This window comes from Hetaerina americana, unplaced genomic scaffold (genome assembly GCF_022747635.1).
Source record: "Hetaerina americana unplaced genomic scaffold, ioHetAmer1.1.p SCAF_3, whole genome shotgun sequence".
In the NCBI taxonomy this organism is placed as follows: Eukaryota; Metazoa; Arthropoda; class Insecta; order Odonata; family Calopterygidae; genus Hetaerina; species Hetaerina americana.
This window is the reverse complement of record NW_027286874.1, coordinates 27,269,823-27,287,555: the sequence shown is the minus strand read 5'-3', so window position 1 is coordinate 27,287,555 and position 17,733 is coordinate 27,269,823. Positions and strand designations below refer to the sequence as shown.

Below are 17,733 nucleotides of genomic sequence, written 5' to 3'. Positions count from 1 at the left end.
GGTGTTTAGATTCGGAATTGATCTGGATATCCTCAGCTTAACCAAGATCAGATCTTCCTGGGAAACCGCAGGCAAACAGGGAAAGCAAACACCCCTATACCCCGATGTTAAAATTTCACACACCGTGAGGCTTCATGCCCCACGTAGCTTAGAACGAGGTGAACCTCCTATGCTCCCTCACCAATCGAACTAGCTCTTCGGTTGATCACTGTGGTGGTGATATACTAGCCATACTAACTGAATTAAGCTATATCACAAGCGGTGGCATGAGCAAAGCTGGACTCAAAAATAAATATCATGAAATGCAACACCCATTTAAAGAAAATGCTTTCATATTGAAATCCTAGCAAAACCGTAAATTTTGTCCCTCGGGTAACCGGAATGACTCTGAACTTGTAACAGACAACATTTCCTTTCGTTAAGGTACGCTATACTAGCATCTAATGTGAAATCTTGAGACACATTCAAACCTTTTGCGACTAATTTTATTTGAAATTGTTTAACTTCTTTACATATCCGTGTGCGCAAATTATTATGAAGATGTCAACGTCACATTTTGAAATCAATAAAAACGGATACAAACCACCATGAAAATGTTTACAAGGCATTTACCAGAGGCCAAAATTCTCATTCACCGCAAAATATTATCAAATCAATAGCATTTTCCCCTAAAGCCATATAGGAAACTGTATTTCATAGCATACGACTTTTATTGTGATAACATCAAAATAATTCAAATTTAATGTAAATATTGTAGACGGTTTCAAAAGTGCAATATTACATGCTGAAAGTCGCTTGCTTTTTGATCCGCCGTAACTCCAAATATATTGGAGAGTCACAGGGAGATCATAAAGACATATCTTCTAATTAAATAAAACATACAAAACTTCACTAGACAAAATATAAACCAGCCATTTTATTGCGATCTGCCACTTTACGGCGTTCACAAAAAGACATTCATGCGGACGAAATAAGCGAATAATATCAATGAATATTGGAATTTCGAAGGCCAAGGATTGAGAATTCCGTTACCGTGGATGATTGAAAATAATTTTGTGGGATTGCATATACATGTACACACTATCGTGGAAATTTTTTCTATTCGCAAGAAGTACTGATGCCATTACGGTCATATTGCTGAGGTATCATCCAAGCCACTCCCATTATTTTTAACTTTTTCACAGAACTTGAATTCGTGATAACCTGCGGCAAGGACCAATTACTATCATGAAGATAAAATTGTGATAAAATCCTTTCATGATTCCCGAATCATTAAATTCACTTTCGTATTTTTATTATTGACCTATTCTCGATTTCTCCGAGTCATTAAAAAATGATTTATTTATCAAATTTAATCCAAAAACAGCACATGGCCAATTACAATGGGCGTAATACAAAAAGAAAAAAATACCATGTATATGGACTTAAAAATACAGTGAGAATCTAAGCAAAGAGGAGAAGGCAGCGGAAACGAAAGGTGGAAATGGAGAAGTATTAGGAGTTCGATACAACACTTATTCAGGATTTTTTGGCTACATAGCCACCCTACGGTGCTCACAGAAATTCGATTTTCAAATTCCCTGATCTCAATTTTTCTGCATTTTATAACAATAGGCAACGATTACTAAATAGATTTTCTTATTGTACTATGCGGTTCCAGGTACAGAGGCGCAGATGTTTTCATTCATATACTGAAAGAAAGTTTCCATGATTTTGATTAACATGATTAATAACAGTGCAGAGCAGGTTACAGCGTATTACCACTAAAATAACATTAGAAGACCTGAATGCTACGGAGAAAATACAAGTTTCTTCAAGATACCAAGCTACAATACAAGATAACCAGCTAAGCTTAAGTTAACAAACTTGACTAGCCTTTCTAGAAGTTTCACCGGACATATTCATCATAAAAAGAGCCATGGGAATGCCACATTAAAAAAATAAAATTAAGAAAAAAATCATGCATAGGATTGGGCTGTTTTAGATTCATTTCGCATTTTTTCCCATTTTAAAGCCCGGTTTTTAAGTCTTGTTTAATCGCGAATGCGAACATTGTAACTGTTGTAACAACGCCTCTGAGTTACTGAGCTGTGTAAACGTCAGTTTTAAACATATCTAGCGATCATAAAACAGGGTTTTGGTCGTACAAAGAATAAATTTAACCTTCAGTTTAACGAGATATTATAAATCCTGGTCTAAAAGTTCGAAACTGTGAAATATATTATGTATCACTCTCCATAAAACCATCATGTCCCCGTTTGATTATCTTCCTAGTTTAAGACGTAATCAACGAGTTGAGCAACCTTCACCCAGCGACGATAATCATATACAAACGGCACCGGAGACAAATACGCCCAATTTTCGACGAAAATACCGCCAACGAGATTAAGGAGCACGATTTGGCCTGGGCCTATGATGGGTTACACTTGGCTTAATAGTGGTTAAACCACAGTCAGCGGGTTTCCGAGTTATCAAGTTATCATCATTCATTCGAGTGATTAAAAATAATAGTACTTTCTCAATGATCAATCAGATCAATCATGAATTGAAAAAAATGGGTTAAATCTTAAATACCCGGAGAAAATCGCCGGCCCCGGTGGCGGCGGGGTAACGTCCTCGTCTGCCATTCCAAGGGTCGCGGGTTCGATTCCCGCCTGGGTGAGCTTCCCTCCATCTAGGGCTTGGGTGTTTGTAAATGTGACATTGTTATCGTTGTTAAAAGTTCGATGTAAAGGCCAAAATGTGCTGTTTTCGGACTTATACTGAATAAATAAATAAATAAAATAAATAAATAAAACATTTGAATAGGAGGTGCAGTACCGTAATTTGGGCAACTCGTTACGCAATAAAAGTTAAAGTACTTAGGACACTGCATTTCTACGAATTGAGAAATATACATAAAAAAGGCAATGACTTGGACTGAATAAAGTAAAATAACGAATAATACATGGATGACGGTCCCCACTTTCCGGTAGTTAACATACTCTCTTGAGTTTTGCAGGTTTTCCATTCGAGTTCATTGTTTTCCCGGCTACGCTCATTGATACGCCAGAACAAAGCCCAAAGTGGTGATGAAAGCTCTTCTGGAGTTGCATTAAGAATCAATTTTCATTTATAACCAACAGGTAGACTAAAAAACATAAGGACAAGAAAATCAAATGTTGACAACTTCGGGGCGGAGGTGCAAAACTATATTTAAAAAACAATAAACAGAGTAATCATCCAGAATGTCGGTTTAGTAGGTGACGGTAGAAGTCACACAGTACTAATCTCGACAGCGTGTGAAATCCACATATCAGGGTTGGGGCCAGATCCTTCGCATGTGCCGCCTATGGTTTACCAGGAAATTCAGGTACACAGCTGGGGTGAAGCTGAGTGTGGCCTGAGGCGTGCCCGGGTATCGAATCCGGTCAATAGTCCAACGCTCTACACCTACACTTACCCCCAAACTACGTACTTTCTCTGAACCGTTTATCAAACCAATTATCGGTAATCAAAAATAAAAGGAATTTAAGTAAAAATAAATTGCAAGGACATTATTTGGTAGTCTCTATGACATTTCTTCTTTCTACTCCTAGAGTTTTTTTTACTTAGACGCTTTAAATAGATAGATTGATTGATTGATAGTTAGTCTTTATTTGGGCGGTTTTTAAATGACAGGCAGGGAGCATTCTGTCCTCCATTTTTTTCCAGATAATGTGCTAATTCCATAAGATTGAAATTCTCCTGGTTTTTAAAGCGATCGCTCTGACTTTAACAGAAAGAAATTTGGCAAAGAAAAAGGCAGTATTACTTCTTTTAGCGAAGAATGGGATGATATTAAGAAAAACAAATTGGAAACAGCAACACACGGTGCCGGGGGGGGGGGGGGGGGTATCAAGTAAATAATGGAGAACATGCATTTAGGATCATACGTCGAAGGGCATGACAATTGAAAATTGGACGCTACAGTCATAACGTACATCGGACGGGTATATGACGCCAGGGCACTTTAAAATTACATTTAACCGGTAAATGTGCTTTGGCAGTCAATACGATGACTTCTCATCTCATTCTTCGGCCGAGTGTTTCATACAAATTCAAGAACTACTTGCACAACTTACTTTTACGGAAATGTTGTTCGCCAATTATTAATTATGAATGTTTATCTCATATTTATAACACCTTTCTTCAAACACGACAACACAAACATTTTCTTCCGAGTTAGCAAAAGCTACTTCTATGGAAATTAGCCCATTTTTATTTTACCAATCTCACATCGCTAACTAGTGACCATGATTAATCAAGGATATGAAATTGGCATATTTTAATTGACATGCAAACCGGAATCATATCATACCCTCCCCTAACTATATGGTGCAGGGATTAGAATATTTAAACACGTATTAGTTTGACCAAATTAATATATTTTGAATAATTAAGGTGCAACAAGCGTCCATCTAACGCGATTCCGATGTGACATTGGTGAACGTCAATTATTTGGCAATGCTCAATATAATCAAATTTTTTTAACAAAAATTGATCTTACGCCCAAATGCTAACTAAAATTATAATCATTCCAAATTTTTTACAAGATATCTACGGTTGAAGCTTCGGTCACAGCAGATACACGTAAGATTTGATAAAAATTGATTCTATATTGAAAGTGAATTTAAAAAAATAACGTAAGATGTACCAATAGAATTGGGGCTCGTCAATGCCCTTGCACGTGGGAGTATGGCAAACATTTAACGACCTACATTATCTGTATTAAAGAGCAATGTCATTGTCACCGTTTTTCAAGTTCTAATTAGGAATATATGCATTATAAATTAAATTTCGGAAGGAAGAGGGCAATTCCCTCTTATATCTGGTGAGGAGCACAATTTGTCAAACCGTTGAGTAAGATATTAGGAGAAAATACACAAGGGAATTCTCACCATGGCCGTTGTTAATGACTCCACCATGCTGCCCCTGAGTGAGTATGATTTGCGAATCCAATTCTTGAAGTTCTGCATGCAGTTCAGCCAACTTGGAGTTGGCTTTTTTCACAATGGTCGCCACATCCGAAAGGGAGCGCCGGTCAGTAGCGACTTCACGAAGTTTTTCGGCTCCCTCTTTTATTTTCAGTTCTTTTCTTATCTCTCTCCGAATCACTTCTTTTAGTTCTTCTAACCTACAATAAGGCCACGACGACGGAGGAGTGGTCGGGGTGCTGCCTGAAGATCCTGAGGTGTAATTGGGAGGGTTACTCTGAGGAGATATGTCGGATCCTTCCGTTGCAAGGCCATATTTGTGGCTCAACTCGTAGATGACAGGGTGACGGATGTACTCTCCCTTGAAAGAAAAACACATTTTGTTACCAAATGCCAACTGGAAAGGCATCAATATAATTTTAAGGGTAAAAACATTAAGTCCCAACATAAAATTAATGGACTCAATAATGAGTTCCCTTTCTCAGCACATTATGGCATTTATCAATACCAATGGGGATGGAAACAAAACTAAACTAAAAAGAAAGGCCGGCGATGCAACTGTCTCAAAATGGGAGATAACACGAAATGAATATGGGTGGATTTTCGTTCAAAATACTATGATAAATCCAACCTGTTGGTCTCGATTGACTTATCAAACTTACCTTCTTCTGGGACGAGACGCACATAGAGAAACTATTACGAATCATCGTGAGACAAAATATGGTGTCATTGCTGCTATTTCATTGATGACTAACGTAAGTAAGAAGATCTGCTATTCAACTTTATTCCAGCACTACACCACAAAAAAATTATCTCTTATTATCAAGATTTTACCTGCGCAAGATATCGCGAATCTAGCAGCGCAGGCGTCAACGCAAACGTAAATGGCGGGCAAATGACTCAAGAGGGGGAATTTTTTAACGCTGAGTCAACCAACGCTTCCTAGGCACAAGTCGCTTGATACCTTTCGATATTTGATACCACCAGCTGGGCGAAATGGAATCAGCAGCTACTACAGCTTAATCTCGGATGCCATAGAAAAGCACTGCCTGAGGTGAGTCAATAAAATATTCATCAATAAAACGGAATCAAAAAGTATGCTAAACTGTCGCTCGCATTATGGTCTGCTGCCACCTATGCGCTCGTTCCTAACCACAGGTAGGTTTCGAAGTTGGCGCTACCTGATATAATAATCATTGACGCCATAATTGAAAATTGTAACTCCACTTACCTATTTAAGCCCGATTTGGGATACTAGAATTTATATAACTAGCGTGTGTTCGAAAGATTGTTTTAAATACCACGTCGACTCATTTTTGTATCCTCCTTACTTCTGAATGGTGAAGTTGACCAGAGCTCCTTTCTCTTCCCATTCTTTCGTCATTTCTCCACTTGTTTTTGTTTGGGTGGTGCCGGACTCGTCGCATTAACACGCGACACACAAGACTAAATGATGCTGGGCCGGCAACACTCCAGCAGGACGCATCTACCGGCCGACAATTCCGCAAATCGGCACGAACGGCATTTTCCGAGGCCGATTCATCTGGTTCAAACATTCGTTAGTCATATTACGCAAAATACGCTCTAAAATCATGTCTACCTGTGGATGTGAGTATTTCTGTTCGGTCAATAACTAGCGAACCGTTTTACGCTCTTTCATTGGACATCCAATGACGACGCACGCGACCAGATAATGGTACAAAATGGGCCTGTCGTAACAGGACGGGGAATATTCTCCAGTGAATTTGTCTGGCGATGACAAGTATCACTCTAGCTCCATTTAAATTATTCAGACCACTAAGTGAACCAATTACCGTTTCACGCGAAAGAGATACCTGACGGATGCATTCTGGAAGTCCTCGATTCATATCGGGGATGCGTATCGTTCTGCCCCCTTTAATTAGCGCTCTATCCGGTTCTGCAGCTCTGAGAAAAAAGTTAAATTCCGACATGCCGGCGAGACTATTTTCTTTTTACTCATATTAGTTACAACCGATATACCTTGGATATATGTACATACAACAACTTCTTGTCACATTTATGTCTACAGCATTGCGTGCAATGCATTATATGATTAAAAGCTTCATTTGCCATCTAGATCTGATAAAATGTAAAAAATGCACAAATAGATACGAAATAGACCACAACAATGAAAGCCCAATAACAACAATTAAACTATTTTCAATGATAATTTTTAGAATACATATACTAAGATTGTTAATTCAAGAAAAATCAGCTAGCATAATGGAACAAATACGAGTTGTTCGTTTTTGAAAGAAACTGAAAAGCCTACTTGGGGTTCCAATTTTTTAACTGTCGCTCGGAGTTTCACATATAAGATTGAGAGGAGCAGAATAAGCCTTGCGTTAATGAGCTCGCGGAATACTTGAAAAAGAAATCCTGACTTTTTAACAGTACTGCCGTTTTCTTCATTTTCCATGGTTGTTGGCCGTTCAGATAATGGAGTATGATTATTTTCACCACAACATGGTTGCATTTAGAAAAGGAGGATCAAGATCTGTCAAAGATCGAATAGGAAAGAGACGCTAACAACTATTAAGGAGCAAATTAATATTCATCTTGTGTTGTATTAAACCGAGAGCGCATTCGTCTCATTTTTTATATCCAACGAATAAAAACTCGAATGATAGAAAAAATAAGAATTTACAAAAACACACAGAAGATACAATAGAAGATGCAGTGGCTAAATAGTGCAGCAGAGCTTCCACCAGAGAGTTCATCGTGAATTTGTTGAAAGCAGTCATCTCGAGCGCATTCCTACGTTTTTCTGATTGCAGTAAGGGTCGATGCGCGAATGAAAGGATTGCATGCAGAGAAAAGGGGTTATAAAGACGTAAGAATCTGCTTATAAACATCCAGGATCCCGATTCTCAACTAAACAATTCAAGAATATCCCCTAAAATAGTTCCAAACACAAATATAACATACATTAAATTTAATCAGTAAAATGTGCATGTTGCACGCATGGTAATGCATGTGCTGGCATTACAAGACTACATATTAGCAAACTACAAATACTAACAAATTTACTTTTAGATACATAGAGACTGGCGAGAAAGAAGGTGGTCAACTACTTCGCATATACACATGTAAGATTTCATTAAAAAAATGCGGTGACAAATGGACGAAAATTAGTGTCACGAAGAAAGGGATTTACAAACCATGTAGGCACAACACTAAAGGTCATTGCCATAAAGAGAAGAAAAATAGTAAGGATATCTCTGGGGAATTCAGTACAAAAAATTGATGACATTATATCTAGTTACACCTCAAGGTATGAGTAATTGAAGTCACAGAAACGAAAGCGGAATGTTCATCTAGACCGGCACCACCCATAACAAAACATGACACTTCATTCTTCTTAATTTAGCTTTCAACCGGTAGAGTACTTCAACTGGCAGTGTGGTGTGCATTCCCAAAATAGCACTACTTAACTCTCATTAGCCGAAAAAAACTCAACGGGAAACAACATATATGAGAAAACTACTCAACTTCATATGTGTAAAGACTTTCGAAGGATTATTGGACACGAAAAAAATCCTAAAACTACATTCATCTTCCTCGCATGAAATTGAAATGACATAAAAAAGAAATTCCGCAAAAATAAAATCTACATCAACACATAATCAATGCACATCATACTACCTTGATCAAAAAGTTCCCGGAATAACCACCGTGTGGCGCTCCCATCGTTCCGATTTGAGTTCTGTTTTTTTTGTTAAATTGGTACATCTGTTGTTGATATTCCCTTTAAATCTTAGTGTCATAACTTGACATTTGCAAAAGTTACGTAGCCAAGAGTACATCTATCTCTGTGTGTGTTGGCGATTTTTTACAATTGCAGAAATGGATTTAAATTTGCAACAACGAACTTGTATTAAATTTTGCGTAAAAAACGGATTTAGTGGCGCACGGACGTTGGAAATGTTGGAAAAGTGTTTCGGCAACGATTCTCTAAAAAAACGGTCGTTTACCAGTGGCACGAGCGGTTCAGAAGTGGTCGTGAGTCAATCGAAGATGATGAACGCAGTGGCAGACCATCGACATCGAAAGTCAGTGAAAAAATTGATAAAGTAAAAGAAATGTTGGTCAATAACCGCAAATTAACCATCAGAGAAATAGCGGAGGACTTGAACATTGCCTATGGATCCGCCCAAGACATTGTGGTTAATGATTTGGGTTTCCGTCGTGTAGCAGCAAAGTTGGTGCCGAAAGACCTCAATTTCATGCAAAAAAGAGACCGTGTTGACGTCGCAAAAGACATGATTTGCGAGGCTGAATCCGATCCCACATTCATCAAAAGGATCATTACTGGAGACGAGACGTGGGTTTATGAGTACGACACGCAATCCAGACATCAGGCAAGTGAATGGCGTTCACCAAATGAGCCGAGACCAAAAAAACCACGTCGTTTTCAGTCAAAAAAGAAGGCAATGCTGACGGTTTTCATGGATTACAACGGTGTGGTGCATCATGAATTTTTGCCAGAAGGCCAGACAGTAAACAAAGAGTATTATTTGGGCGTTATGAGACGTTTGCGTGAAGCAATTCGCCGAAAGAGACCAGAAATGTGGGCAGAAAACTCGTGGATTTTGCACCATGATAACGCACCGTCGCACAGTGCTATCATTATTCGTAATTTTTTGACGAAAAATGCAACAAATACCATCCAACAGCCACCGAATTCACCTGATTTGGCTCCCTGTGACTTCTTTCTGTTCAATCGAGTTAAAAAACCATTACGGGGAACGCGTTTTAGCAGCCGAGAGGAAGTAATGGAAAAATCGCAGGAAGCACTGATGGACATACCGAAAACCGAATATAAAAAATGTTTCGAGGATTGGATCAAGCGCTGGCATAAGTGTGTTGCAGTCGATGGGGATTACTTTGAAGGGGACAATATAGATTTAGATGAATAAACTTGTATTTTTAATTTTCTGAATAAATTCCGGGAAATTTTTGATCAAGGTAGTATTCGCAACGGTAGTGTGTAAAGCAAGATTGATCCAATGTCCTCGCAGGATCCACGTTATTTTTTGGCTGATACTGACGAATGACATAATTCTATCACAAATTAAAAATAAATAACTATCTATGTTGCCTTAAAGTAGTCTTCAGCATAAAAACTTACCATTAATTAACAGGTAAAAAAATACGCGGGTATAATTCAAAAAAATATCTCTAGAAAAATAGTATTTTCATACCTAAACGTTTGTTCTACTCCCAACATTTTACAATCTTCAGCAGCTACTACAAAAGATGACGTCCAACGGAAAATCTCGCTTGACCTTAAAACTAAGCATCCATAAATAATGAAATGAAATAATTGATAACTGAGGCCAAACAAAATTATTCAGTTAACCATGGCGTTTCTGGTTGGCATTTACGTACTCCGAAAGTGTAGTACACAGTTTTAGAACAAAAAATGTAACTTGTATGAACTGAAATAACTTCCAATAATTCCCAAATTCATTATAACATCGATTTGATAGAGACAATCCGCAGACATGATCCTGAATGCCGGATAACACTTATGGATAAGATATATTTTAAAGACTTTTGAACGAGATTTTTCACCAAAAGTTTTCATGAAACCAAAACATAAACAAAACAAATTATTGCTATGAATACGGACATAAAATACACTCGCAGAAAATCGGTTTTACACGTATATGAAGCTCTGAAACTCTCCGGGAAAACGATCTCTTCCGATGACCGAGAGACTCTCCGGGAAAACGATCTCTTCCGATGACCGAGAGCGCGAGCAGCATTTTATCGTGTTAACGGTCGAGGTCACATAAACAAAATCATGTCTTGATGCATGCGAATTTTTTTACCGCAGATAACAGCGGAAAATAAGATTATTAAAAGAAAATTGCAACTGCTTCGTAAAACACTACCAATAAAAGTTCCATCCTTCGTTAACAGTGTTGAAAATAAAAAACATCAGGTGACGGGGAAGGCTTCCACCGAACATGGAATGACCAGAGGGAAAGAGAGAGTGATTCACCGCTTCTAGCTTCGGTCATTTTTATCGATTGAGAAGCTTTTCCCAGGTTTTCCGATCGTAGTAACGACCTTTTCTTCGGAAGAACGAAGCAAAAGCAGTCTCGGGGTAAATGTCTCGACAAAAGTTAGTTTAAATCACATAGATTATCACATGCCAAACCAGCGCGTATTCCACAATACATAGGTGTATCATTTCAGCTGCTCATCTGGATTGGAAATCTCTACCGAGATTAGAATAACATTAAATAATTAAAAAAAATAATTGTAAAAAAGAATGCAGTGATCCTAAAGTGTCCCTAAATACAAAAGCCATATCTAAATCCAAATAATGGATAATTTTAAACTGGAATTTCTTAGTCGAGTGAAGAATACTTCAATTGCAGCGCATGGACTTTTTTTAGGGAACAAGTTTCCTTTTAGAGAGAAAATTCGCCATCCTTTTGTGAGAACTGCAATACGAATGAGGAGTCCGAGAGAATTTGTCAAAGGTGTATTGAATAAGAAAATAATCAAGTGCTGACGAAATCGAATAAAAACATCAATTACAAAACAATAGTTATTATTAGTTTGCAAGTGACTAGCAAGTACTACTCTGATAGCAAACTAGAATGAATTAAGAAATTCGCCATTTTCAAGCAAACAATATCATGGCTAATTAAAATGCGAAAGATCACCTGAAAATGGAAATGTACATAAAAATCAAGGATCAGGGTGGCAAAAATCTTATAGCCCAGTTCCAAAGAGTTTAAAATCGTCTTATACTATCTTGGCGGGCTAATCCTAATTAACCTATTTCGGGAGGCAAATGATTAACGATCACAAGATCTAGAGACACACTCAATTGTATTCACAACTTACATCATGGTCATTTCAGTCAATACATTTGCAATAATCTTTAAAATTAGGTCAGTATTACGATTTAAGTTCTCTCCATACTCACAAGAGACCATGTGACCTAAGCAACCTACAAGGATTCAATTCCCATTTTACACCAGTCTACATTGACAGTCATATTATCAATAAATAGCATAGCGATTACCTGGAATGTATACAAAACAGATACTCCTCTGATTTAATCCATAAATATACTAATTTCACTATTTAGTTGTAAGTTACACTTCTATTGTAGACAGAGAATTAAACAGATATCGCGAAAAGAAACAACTCCTCATTTGAGGACAGATAAAATCATAATTATGGAAATTTAAATCCTAGATAAGAGTTGTACATTAGAGCTTATTAATTTCATACTTGAAAGTCCTGAATAATAAAAGGCATGCACGTTTGTGATTTGATTACAAAAGAGGTATAAAACAGGATCATAAGAAAGCATGACCACCTACTCCCGACCATTCTTGGTCCGCGAAAGCCGTCATGCTACTTATCGTACCATAAGGAAACAAATTTCCACCACCGCACTTAGACTGATCCTAACTGAAAATATTTCTATAAATATACTTTTAACCAAAGCCCTTAAAAAGAAGGTAACACTAGTTCAATAGGCGCATTTATTTTGACGCAAATCTACCGCCAGCTAGAATTCCCTAATTGACATCCGAAAAGCAAATACATTTAGTTTTCATCTTATAGTTAAAAACGATACCTCTGAACAGTCTTAATCATCTGTGCAGATTTCATTTTGACAGTGAACGCTCAATTCAGTCGGAAACACAAATAATTGTTGAAGCATTCACTACTACAGCTTGCATCTGGCCATTAAATTAATATATCCTTATCCATACTATAGGCGATTCTTTATAAACTACTATTTCAATAGCCCAATTTTCACCTCTCCATGTGCACAAATAATTTTTTAACCTATTTATCTAATTCTAAATGTATAGTGTTTTCTGGAATCTGGCTGCAGGCAATTTCTAGGGGGAAACGACGTTCCAGAATAATAAACGACAGCCTGAATGGCTTGCTCTGGAAGAATATTCTTATTTTTTTTAATTATCTGGTCCACTTGAAATTAAAATAAACAAATATTTATGATATCACAGGGAAAGGAACTAGCCCCCCTACCCTGATATGTGAATTTCACTCTCCGTTGGGCTTAGTATTGGGTGAACTGCACACAATTACCTATCAAACCGAACTTCGGGTTGATAATTGCGTTTATGGTTTTTATTAATGACATCCTGCGCAAGAAAAGATGGGTGTTGGAACTGACGTACAACAGATAGAAAACTTCCAAATCTGAAACAATATCAACAACCCATACAGGTGATTCACTATTACAAAAGAACGAAATTTTAAGTAAACGTTTACGCAAATTTTCTTAGATAAAAAATTGACACCGTAGGAAGCAATATCCTGCCAACAGACTACACGAGATTTTATGCTATAATCCATTACCCATACCTAATAACTAATTTTATACGTGAGGGTGTAAAAAATACCTAATTCCAATGAAGTGATTATTCTAAGATTTTACTTAAAAATAGGTGATGTTATGCACTGTGCAGTTGTGTACGCATGGGTCAATCTCTATGGCCTCGATATCGCCGGTGGAAGGACGGTGTTTATTAGATAAGTGGGTTGTGGCGTTTTCCGGTACGAAGAAACAGGTATATTTTTCGAACGCAGTCGTTCCCCTGCAGTGCGCACGATGCTTCCAAGACTTTTTTTAGGTGACGGCTGGATTAAAGTTTATTTCAAAAACGGAAGGGAATAAAATTTTTCACGACCACCAAAAATGGGCACGTGACAGTCAAATCAGTAAGGACTACCCCCGTAAAAGATATAAGCAGTAGTGTGCAAAAAGGCAAACCGGAAAGAGCTAACGAGTTCACGGAATACCTCTTTGAACACTAACTAGAACCTTGAACAAAAATAATCAATTCAAGTCTTTGGATATGAATAGACACTGTTAACGCGATAAAATAAAATACATACAAGTTTTAAATGAATTTTAAGAGTACCACCAAAAAAGACAAAAAATCAGTCCTTTAATAATTCAAGTGCAGAATTTTTGAATGACTGCACGTCGAGAGTTCATCTGGCTGGCAGACATCGGGTGCTTGACCTACCGTTAACGACTACCATTGCTATACTACACCATTGGCTTACTACGCTATATAGCGCGGAGGATGTCTAAAATATATTCTGCTCTTAATAAATGCGGTCATGACAATCAATTTTTGGCTCCAAACTTAAGGCTTCTATAATAGGGTTTAATCCATAATTACCGAATTTCACAGAGGTTGTTAACAGTAATTCTTGAAAAATAAAAATGCGCGAAAATAACATCATAATAGAATACTTAAGGTGGGACCGGTCTAAATACAGGATTTCAATAGCATATATTTAAAAAAATCACTGATGTTTTGACATAAGCGCCTCTTCAAAAAGAACAATAAAGAAAACATCTAATACAGCGCAGTAAATAAATGTTGAGGGGATTTCAAGAGATGCTGTGCGTAAGAGTATGGATTCGTACTGCCCTCTATCTATTTTCTTGTGTTTAGAGTGGGATTTTCTATTGCCACATTGCAGGATGCAATTTTACAGTTAATACTCTTAAGCAGTTTACACAAAATCGCCTGCCTTCCATTACCAGAGGACGCATTCCATTGAAAGAGCTTTAAGTGGCAGGGAGAACAGGAAAGCTTCTGAGGAACTCATATCAGATTGTCCGCTTCAAACATAACAGACAATACCCTAAATCTTCTGATGATTTTTAAGTCTCAAAGTGAATAAAGTAGCGCAGGAACATTTACACTGTTGGAATTAACATGCATTATAAGGCACTGTTGGATGATGACATTTTGCGTTCAAGGCGTGCATGAAAGAAGTATCTAGTTCTATTGATATTATTTATTGTAGGCTCTGAACGCGACATAACTTTGCAATCATTTTCTATTTTTCATAACATATTAATACTTTCGCCTTCCTGAATAGTTCGAGGGGCTACTGCACGTAGTATAGTAGTATACCACCCACTCCTATTCATTAAATATCATATGTTCTCTTTATGTATTCAGTAGACATAAAATTATTACGGACAACAGTTTGGAGCAAATAAATGCCTTAGGCATGGGGAACACAAGCACACTAACAAAAATATACTCCGTAATGGCTTCTCAAAATATTAAATTTGCTAACGACCGTGGTTTACTACAATGACTTTTACTTACACTGGATAAGTATTAATAATTACATATCGTAGCACCAATTGTTTAACAAATTTTAAACGTTTACCATATGAACCACGTAAGGCCAATAAAATTTGATCAATAACAAGACGTTACGTACGGTCCCAACAACCTCGTCAATACATCCACAAAATTATACATACCACTAAATGCAGAGACTTCAATTTCAAGGGTTTTTCTTTGTTGAACACCATGCTGAATTTCATGGGGAACTAACACCCGCGCAAGCACTGAAGCACTTATACAGTCCACTTTACAAAAACCACAAATCATATCACGACTATCCTACTCGTCCGTCGGCTTTAGAACACTTCGTTTCCCTGCTCGTTCCCAACCTCGCTCAATCGGCTACCGTCGCCCCCACCCCCGAACGAGTAACATCGTCCCACTTGTGAGGAATCCTCACGAGTTACATCGGAAACTTCTGCCGATAATTAAGCACCATAATGCTACAAAACATCCGCTCTTATGGCGACGCAAACCACTGAAAAGTTCCTACTAAGAAAAGCTGAGATTTGTTTTCAATTTTGGATTCGTAACTGAATTATAGATTAAGACGATAGAAATTTGGGGTACAAAATAATCAGGACAAAAACGTTTATGATTACATAAATTAAAAAGCGAACGATGTGCTAAATTAATGATAACAACAAACAAAATTTCAAATCACTTATCTCTCTACAATTAAATTTAAAATGTTTAATATAACTTTATCCCTATATATTATCTTGGTAGAGTACGAATGAAAGCTATGTTCAAACTATATGATACCTTAATTGTATGTGTTGACATTTGAAGCATTACAGCAAATACACACAACAGCTCATTGCTACATAAATTTATTTACATTTGAAAATAATTTTAGCTTAAAAACACAAACCTTTTCCAACATGATTCACCAAGTCGCAGTATAAACGTTTTATTGACATTGTGCAATAAAATTTGCTGCCACGAGAATGAGTGTTATGAAGTCATTCACATTGCGAAATCAATAATCATTGTTACATTATTAGCTTATTTCACAAAAAAAATAGTACCGCCATTGTCCCTGTTACTAACAAGCTGCGTTACAGAGAACGCAAGTAATATAGCTGCCAAACTCACCTGATAGTATCCAGAGTCCGCCATGTTGAACGTATAAAGTTTCCACTGGCAATCTCGACGACAGAAACATTAAACCCTTGCCACTACTGGATATTTCTCGTTTGCACCGAAAATCATGTCAGTGAAAAAACTCTTAGTAAATAATTCACGGCCACTTATTTCACATAAAGGTGTTGGGCTATGATTAAGCCGACTATTTTAGCTAATCTACCTTCCCATCAAACCATTTGGACGGAACTGAATCTGGGACCAATCCATGTAGAGGATACAAAGCGGCGCCGCCAAACGTTGTTTAACCTGTTGCACGATTGGCTTTGTATCAGTGAAGTTTGGCGGCATACCAGTGTTAAAAATAAAAGATGTGCCACTGAATAGAATTAATAATAATTACTTCTACTACATTCCAGATCATTGACGATATCTTTGCTGAGTTACTAGTGTTGACCATGAATGGATGGCAAAATGCGAAAAGGTATCTGCGGATATTATGATGACCGCCGTCCTAGTGATACAGTAGGTATATTGTGACCTTGCATTTGGCAATTAGCCTGGGTTGCAATTGATTAGTTCATTGACCCGTTGTCGATGTCAAAGAATTCAGTTTTGCTCGAAATTTCTTATTCACTTGCCGTACTTCAAAGATGGAAAATAAACGCACGGTCCAAATTAATAAGTACCTCTAATAGTCTATTTCTGGTGATTCAATCAGTTCATGGTCATTGTTTACCATGTTCACCCCAGTTTAACCTGTGGCCAATTTTTAATATGGTCAAGATGACTTGTTAGGAGCTAAGACTTTGAGTGTGCTTAAGAACGAAACAAAAAAAATGAATTACCTCGATTAATAAATGCAAATTTTTTCATAAGTCAGATAAGTTTTAGATGTCATTTAAGTTATGTACTTATTTTCTTAAATGGTTGTCATGCCTCATTTTTGAAGTGCTCTAGCCATATCCCTTAGCACATTCTAATGAATTTTCAGGCCGTTAGAACACGATTTAACCTTAAACACGTCTTTCCCGTGGATTTGCTCGGGAATAATCCTTTACCCATGACCAAAAATGGAGATTGAGGTGTTGTTCATAACCGGATTGGTTTGGATTATAAGCAATCATAAATTAGCTAATTTTTTAAATTAAAAAACTCATGCTAAACAACTGGAAATTTAAATGTGCTACGACATTTTAACCAAATATGTGACGCTTACTCCAGTAGCAAGCAAGAGCAGCCACACAGCATTAGTGGTAGTTAGGGGGTATTGCAACCATTTTAAATAATAGTGTAGGCACTGTACACTGGTACTCGTGGTTAGTCCCATGATTCATGGAGTCAGATATAAAACAGCTGTGTTGTATGTGCGGCAAATGTTTGCATTGCCACGAATAAAATCAATAGCTTATTACTTTCCCTTACAATGATATCAACTTTTTTCATGTAATGTATCATTGCTCTCTATCTTGAAAACGTTTTCAATGTGTATCCAGTTT

At 37.3% G+C, this 17,733-nt stretch overlaps 1 protein-coding gene across 2 annotated transcripts in view; it reads right to left on the bottom strand.

The window, feature by feature from the left end:
- Window positions 1-16,468, bottom strand: part of Pkn (serine/threonine-protein kinase N) — a 101,899-nt gene extending 85,431 nt beyond the window's left edge. Inside the window, exons 1-2 of one of the 2 annotated variants that reach the window (XM_071588360.1) lie at window positions 16,247-16,468; window positions 4,920-5,316 (exon numbers count right to left, since the gene is read on the bottom strand). In XM_071588360.1, coding sequence (XP_071444461.1) covers window positions 4,920-5,316; window positions 16,247-16,270 — 421 coding nt within the window. In that variant the 5' untranslated portion in view covers window positions 16,271-16,468. Of the gene's footprint in view, window positions 1-4,919; window positions 5,317-15,285; window positions 15,431-16,246 lie in introns of those variants that run through there. The other variant, XM_071588359.1, reaches the window with a different exon arrangement.
- Between the last annotated feature and the right edge of the window lie 1,265 nt (window positions 16,469-17,733).